At 32.5% G+C, this 8010-nt stretch overlaps 1 protein-coding gene across 1 annotated transcript; it reads right to left on the bottom strand.

The window, feature by feature from the left end:
- Nucleotides 1-2373: 2373 nt before the first annotated feature.
- LOC139871640 (polyol transporter 5-like) lies at nt 2374-6791 on the bottom strand. The gene is made up of 3 exons (XM_071859359.1): nt 6545-6791; nt 4280-4642; nt 2374-3620 (listed from the first exon to the last, which is right to left on the bottom strand). The coding sequence occupies exons 1-3, from the start codon at nt 6693-6695 to the stop codon at nt 2563-2565; spliced, it is 1572 nt and encodes a 523-aa protein (XP_071715460.1). The 5' UTR covers nt 6696-6791; the 3' UTR covers nt 2374-2562.
- Nucleotides 6792-8010: the final 1219 nt, after the last annotated feature.

Here is an 8010-nt window from a genome sequence, read left to right as displayed (position 1 = left end):
GGGAGTTTCTTGGCTATTCGTTATTACAAGAATGATAATAATTTGAGTCTAATCAATGACACAAAACACACATTGCACATGGATCTATAGAAATTTGTCCCTCTACTCATCAACGAGCGAGTGTATATGCCGTTGTTTTCTTAGCTTTCGCTTTCCTCTTTGTGTGTTTGGTCGATAATGATGACACAAGGCGATAAACATAGCAAGTAGTGGTCACCTTTATACCTCACATAACCAAACACTCACAAAAGGTTGGAGAACGAAAGCTACAATATAACCACATTAGCAGTGACTATTACAATCCAATATGTATACAATCTTCTTTCTGTCAAAATCTGTCCCATAAAGATCATCTTTTTTTCGTATTTTCAAATAATGGACCACTAATCCACTGTACAATAAAACACAAACATTTTGTATGCTTCTCTTGTATTGCCGGTTTAGAGTTTTACCAACTATTGTATTCTCTAGTTTAATTTGGATGATTGATTGATTGGTTATGTATTACGAAGTAATTTATATAGCAGTTTTTGCTTAAATTTGGGTGATTGATTGACCATATTTTATATTGTACTGTAACTGTAATGCAGGTCCTCAAATATATTATAATTATGTAGTAATTTGTTATTTATAAATTTATATATAATATATGCAATTGCTTTCACTTTCCATCATTTTCCTTGAATAATTGAGAGGTACCATGAGAGTATCTTATCATTCACAATAAAGACAAACAGATTCACTAAAATTAGCATTTCGTTATCAAATCTTGGGTCCAATTTTCTTCTAAAGGGGATGCGCGCATGATTAGCTCATACTTATGGCCTAATAAATATACATGTATCACATAATCTAGTGACTTCAATTGCACCTTATAAAAATAGATATCATGCTACTTTGGTAATGTTACTAACCATATTTATATAACTGACTTTGTTTATTCTTGAATCTTACATTTATGGACATATAAGAAAGTGTTTAAACGGCTTATACTATGAAAAATGTTTGAACAACACATTTTTTATACAATAATATTTGAACAAACGAAATTAACTAATATTTAATAGTAAAAAAAAGGGAAATTAACTTCTTCTTTTTTTCCCTTTTTTTGAACAGCAATTTTTTGGCATCAGTAGATTACTTATTTCAGCGACCATCATCATTAGCAAATGACACATACGTTCGGGCGGAAACCCGAACTCGATCGACGGTACCCGAGAACACATCCATCCGGGCAGTGTTCCGGGTAGAGATCCGTGAACGAATCCAGTAAAACCTCCATATATGGTCAATATATACCACAGTTATTGGTGTTCAATTGGTTTAAAGAAAATCATGTCATCCCTAATAATCGAACCAATGACTTCTCCATATCCCATGACTCAAAGGATATTAGGGAACCGTATCCCATGACTCAAAGGACATTGGGGAACTGTTGGGCTATGCCCGCAGGTTCAAGAGAAATTAACTTGAGTTGTGATTGATCACAACGAATCATTGTTTGAATTTTTTTTTTTTTTTTTTTTTTTTTTGTAAATTTCTAGTAGCTCTAGTATTCCCCTTTTACATTGCATAATGTAAAATTCGAGTAGCTATAGTAAAAGGCTAAAAAATCAGTAGGTTGCCATCTTTGACCATTCCCTAAACCGCCCAAAAATCAGTTGGTTGCCATTATTGACCATTCCCTAAACCCGAGGCAAACCGTGTATACCAATTAACAAATGTAGATGATCAGTATATAATCATTTTTTAACTGTTTACAATTAAACATGTTTTAAAGTATTGTACCGTACAATATTATAAAACTTATTTGATTGTATATGGTTAAAACTTAGTTGTGTACAGATCAGTTTCCATTACGAAACTTACTTAATACATAAATAGTGTTTTCAATTGAATAAGTTTTATTGCTTATAATCAGTTATTTCAAACTGATGAAGTGAGTTTACAATGCATATGAACATGTTTAAATACATCAAATGGTCTAACAGCTAATTCTTGTTTGAGTATGGATTCAATTATCTCTTTGAAACCACTTTTACATAAAGGAAAATATGTTGTTGGTATGTTGTTGGTCATAGCCGCCGTTTGTATGCTGCTTGTATGCTGTCTATATGCAGTGCTTCAGACTGTCTAAGTCACCTTGTGACCCTTCTAAACTTGAATGTGATGAAGACATCTTTCTTATGATCCAAAGTTCAATTACCATAAATGGTAAACTTTCAAAGAAAAGTATTTTGTTATTAATTTTATTAATCTTTAACAAATAGTAGAGATGAAACTATACCATCAAACTTCTATATTAATAAATTTGTTCGTTCTTACATAACCATAAAACATTATGCAATGATCAAGTATATAACTATTTAACCATAAAACATTATGCAATGATCAAGTATATAACTATTTCTGTTCTAAGGTAATATCGTTACGTTTATATCATTTTTCTTGTAGCCAATACAAACTTCTAAGACAAGTAAAAATTACCATACATGAAATGGAAAAATCACATATACTCGTACTTTTTTTCCCTTCCATTTATAAGCCTTACTAAAACTTAACTTAATTTTCAGCTTTATTGGTTATCATTTCAGCCTCTTTTTGTCTATCCAATTCTGCTTGTCTTGTTCTCCACCTAAAAAACGTCCCAAAAACTTGCTCAACTTCTTCTAGGTTTTTACCTTGTGTTTCCGGAAACAATGTGAAGAAGAACAAAAATCCGACCATCGCAACACCCGTAAATAAAAAGAAAGCGCCACCAATCGATATAGCCTTGTATAGCGATATAAACGTCATTCCAATTACCCCGCTCACCACTCTATTCATCGCTACTCCCATACTACAACCCTGGGCCCGCAGCTTCAGTGGAAAAATCTCTGAGCTATAAACCCAGGTGATCGGGCCCATCCCGATCGAAAAGAACGCCACATATGATAAAATAGTGGTGATAGAAAGGGTCACAGCCCATTGTATCTTATGATCATTATGATCTATAATAGTTAACCCGAACCCAAGTCCGACTAACGATAGAATCATCCCGGCTACACTAGATAACAAAAGTGGTCGACGTCCAATTTTATCAAGTAGAAACGTCGCCACTAGAATAAACACCGTTTTCACGAACCCGACTGCAATTGTTGCTAATAATTTCGGCGTGTCCTTAACAATCCCAGCCTTCTCAAAGATCCTCGGACTGTATAACACAACGGCGTCTATACCGCTCGCTTGTTGGAAAAAGTGTATGCCAACGCCCGCGATCAAGATATGAAGAACGGTGGGCGTTGGATGCACGAGCAACTCCTTCCATATTCCCTGTCCGTGGCTCTGTTTTGACACTTGGACGATGTCATCGTTACAGTCTTCTGGTATACCTGCAGCTTCTTTAATGTCTATCAATCGAAGCTTAGATTCTTCTAAACTGTCGGATGTTTTATCAAGGACGATTTTGGCATCACCAAGTCGGCCCTGCATCACGAGCCAACGAGGCGACTCGGGCATTCCTAGGACACCTAAGGCTAGGAATATCGATGGGATCGCTCCGATACCCAACATGAACCGCCATCCTAGATGAACTGGCAGCTTTGAAAAGGCGTAATTCGACACATACCCGAGTAATATTCCTGTGAGATTAAGATCAGAACACAAAATTAGAAATATTAAATGTAAAAGAAGAAACAATAGTGTTACTTTTACTATAATTAAATATTAAGAATGAGGATTTTCCAAAAGAACTGTTTAAGAGAGAACTCAAATAACTACGCCATAGTTTCAACATTACGGCAAAGCCGTGTCAAATATATAGCGGATTTAATGACTAAATAACTTACTAACAGACTAACTGAATAACAAACTAACTGACTTTTTTAACGAACTAAGTGTTTAACTAACGAATTAACTAATGTAATTAACAGACTAACAAAAAAAGGTTTTTCTATTTTGATTAATAGAATCTGTTTCACATAGACTTAATCTGCATGCAAAAATGAGTTTGCGTTGCGCAGACTCAGTCCGCGTGACAAAAAATAATTGTTTTACAAGAAACAAAGTTGAAAAATATGTAGTTCGTTAGTCATGCGAATTTTTACCTAATTAGCTTTCACAAGATACTTTCACCCAAGAAAATACATTTAATATATACGGAGTAATATATTATATTATATTTATAATTTATATTTATATTTATATTCAAGTTGTTAGCTGTGAAAAACAACATGTAACGGTGCCTAAAATGTTCAAAGATTATTTCCTAATATATAGACAAAAACATTGCGAGGCTTACCAGCATTAATAAAGACTTCAGGGAAAGAAGTGAGGAACCCACGAGCAGAAGCCGGTGACACCTCAGCAGTATACACGGGCGCGATCATAAGTGCATATCCGACACCGATTCCGGCAACAAACCGACCAACCATAAGAAAGGTGTAGTTAGTAGCAAACCCCATTAATAATGCTCCAAGAAAGAATATAGCACCAGCTAAGACTATGGTGTAGCGACGACCAATCCAATCAGATGTTCTACCAGCAGCAAATGACCCCACCAATGAATATAAATTCAAAATACCAACCAGAATCTCGATTTGGTTGTCACTACAATGTAGATCTTTTTGGATGTAGATCTGTGCCCCACTCATTACACCAATATCTGCCATCACAACAATTTTTATTCTTAGTTTTAAGTACTTGTACTTCTTTCAATTTGTAGACAGTTAAACAAGATAAAATTTATTGAATTATCTAATGTGTGCATTATAAGACAATTATTAAATGTAAGATTTGGATCCCAACAAATATCCTTAATAATTCGGTATCATGTTTCCACATGATTTTTCATATTTGCTCATAAATTTAAGTTATTTAGAGTGGCAAGATAAACAGTATAATTGGAAGAATTATATGTAATGATTAATTAATCTTATACTCCGTGTAATAGTGCTTTTATCATATGCCCTTAGGGCATACATTAGAGAAGCCCAAAATTTATTTATTCAGACCATCCGGAGAATAAGAGATATTTTTTAGATAGATATACTTAAGCGGCCTATTCGGTTATCCATTGACTATTTCCGACAATTTTTTTCCCCTTTGTTATTTTAGGATATGCTTCAAGTAAGATATGAACCTATGATTTTTTTTTAAAGGAACTCAAGGCCATAGTCACTTGGAGAATCTTAGCCTCTTAGGTATAACTTTACAAAGTAGGCGTCAACTTCTATCAGATGAAGGAACTATGAACCATTACTAAAGCATTAACTATATATGTTGTTAAATAATAAACATTAATAAAAAAATTGACCACTTATTATTAACTATCCATGATTTGTTAGCTGTTATTTATAATTATAAAGTAGCAACATTCATAATATAATGCTCGTAGCAACTTACTTTTCAATGCAATTTGTATGTTGACTATTGTCGTGATTACAATGATTCTTCTTTTATTACATAATTTATATCGTCAATCTTTAGATTACATATCGAATATTGTTGGTGGCTTGATTAGTTATTACTCCGAGTTAATGTAAATTAATGTATTGTTATTATGTAAAAAATAATAATAATAAAAAGAAAAAGATTAGGCAGTGAATAATAAAATGATATTATATTATATTACTGTATTATTTAGGTAGGTGGAAAAATATTGTGTGTGTACAAAAAGAGTCGTGTGACACGGAACTTGTTATATATCCGAACTTCCGTTTCATGTTGGAAAATACTTATCGTTTGAGATGTAAAATAACAATTGTTATAAGTTCTTTATTTTACGATTATTTAATAACCACTGAAATTCAATCATACATATACTATAAATAATACTAAATATCCAAAAATATTACTCCTTTTTTTAAATAAATTTAAATTTAAATAAATAAATGATTCATATACCAGAATTATTACTATTTCATTTAAGACGTTATAAATTTGGAAATTCTCCAATAATGGTAATAGTATCTGTTTAACGAAACTGGTCAATATGGACTTTATATGTATTGTAATCGTTTCAAGATAATAGATAGAGGATAATGGATAATAACTGTTTTTATACTAAGCTAAAATTGGTAATACAGACAATAATATTCGGAGGTGATCTTTACACATCACTTTTTAATCCATCTATACTGTTGAACTTATATTATTACTGTAAGTATAATTAGGAGTATAATAGTAAATTAGGTGTTGATGGATCAGGATCACCTCGTGTCGGTAAGGTAACACTGGCTATATGGCATAAGCCGCATAACTAATTGTGTTGAAATAGTTTAATATTTTTGCTTGGGAAATTATGTATATCATTTGTACATGAGTTTATTTTAGGGTGATGGCGAAATGAGGATTTTAAAAACGAACAAGATTAATAGTTTAAGACGTCAGATTTTAACATACCAACACAAATACACTAGAAAATTCAATTAGCGGGGGCGACTGACCTCAGTTGCTCTACGATAAATTCGCCCATGAGTTTATGTATGTGGCGCATGTTTTATAAGTGATCCTATGATACAATAATATGTGTAAATAGTTAAAATATGGTAGAAGTTTAATTTACCGTAACCAAGTAGGACAGACGTCATGGAAGCCAACATGGCACAAGCGAAAGCGTACTTGTTTTTCTTCGGTGGTGGTGGTGGATCAAAGTCGGCCATGAGTTCTTTGGTTTTACCGGAAACACCATTTTCTTCGGGTTTTCGGTCAGCCATGATGGTCTGCTGGCAGGTGAAGGCGAGGGGATATGGTGTTCAATTACAAAACATGAAACTATGTATATAACCTAAGTTAAATATTAAATTTTCTTGTAGAGGTGTGTAGTAATGTAAGGTATACATTGAGTGGTATATATAGAGTGTGGAATTATAAGGGCCAACCCATACCCAATCAACACCCAGGCCAACCCACCCGAATGCCACAAAGTCAAAAGTTCTCCTACCAGTTGATGGGCTAAATGTTGAATGAATACTGTTTAACATACATATACACATAATTGGTAGAAAACTCTAAGAATTAACTAATATTTCCAATAAAACTTAAGGCGGATGAACAAAATTGTGGTTGGTCGAACAAAATATGTGGATTCATAAAATTTACTTTTCGTTCTACATTCTGTTCTACATTTTTTTTTTGTTCGAGTTGATCTTTTTTTGTTCGACTTGCTCTATTTTTGTTTGAATTCAAGAATGTAGAACGAAAGTGTAGAGCACAAAATAGTCCGAATTATGCATTTTTTGTTCAAATTGGTCATTTGTTGTTCGAATTCAATTTTTTTTTCTTCTAAATTTAGCACGACTTAGAGTTTAGGGTTCAGTGTTTTCGGTTTAGATCTCAAAACCCTAAACTCTAAACCGTTCGTGCTAAATGCTAAATCTACACCCTAAACTCTAAAATCACACAAAAATTGTTAGAACATACTGAAAAATGTAAAAATGAATATAGAACAGCATGTAGAACAATATGTAGAACAACATTTAAAACAATATGTAGAACAAGATTATAGAACAAAAAAAAAAAAAAAAAAAATGATATTTTGCATCTTCTAAAAAATGTTCGACTAACCCTAAAATTGTTCGTCGGCCTCAATTTATGTTCCGCCAACGAGTTCTCAGGATTCTCGGGCCTAAAAAAGTTCTCATTTGATCTTTTCACACACACACACACACACACACACACACGCACACACACACACACACACATATATATATATATATATATATATATATATATATATATATATATATATATATATAATATTGCTAATTTCTTTTGAATATTTTAAAATGTAAATAATCAACATTATATTTAGTTTTAAATTAAATTAAATTAAAATAAATATTGGAAGTTTATTTGTAAAATTAAACTTTAATTTAAAAATGATAAGTACCTAAAAGTCGATTTTATATGTATATTTAAATCTAAGAGTAAAAAAAGTCATGGTATATTTTTAGCGTTAAACCAGTGTCGACTCAACTTAACACAGGGATACCACCGTCCATGACTCCCTTTCGATGTTAAACCAATGTT

Source organism: Rutidosis leptorrhynchoides, chromosome 10 (assembly GCF_046630445.1).
Source record: "Rutidosis leptorrhynchoides isolate AG116_Rl617_1_P2 chromosome 10, CSIRO_AGI_Rlap_v1, whole genome shotgun sequence".
Lineage (NCBI taxonomy): Eukaryota > Viridiplantae > Streptophyta > Magnoliopsida > Asterales > Asteraceae > Rutidosis > Rutidosis leptorrhynchoides.
The sequence above is the reverse complement of the archived record's forward strand: the minus strand, read 5'-3'. Positions and strand labels throughout refer to the sequence as shown.

Bases quoted from the DNA above. Each gene is read 5' to 3' on its own strand.
- LOC139871640 (XM_071859359.1), bottom strand. From the start codon at position 6,695: ATGGCTGACCGAAAACCCGAAGAAAATGGTGTTTCCGGTAAAACCAAA. The intron at 4,643-6,544 runs GTAAATTAAACT...TTGTGATGGCAG, and splicing joins GTCTGTCCTACTTGGTTACG to ATATTGGTGTAATGAGTGGG. The intron at 3,621-4,279 runs GTAAGCCTCGCA...TTAATCTCACAG, and splicing joins TGAAGTCTTTATTAATGCTG to GAATATTACTCGGGTATGTG.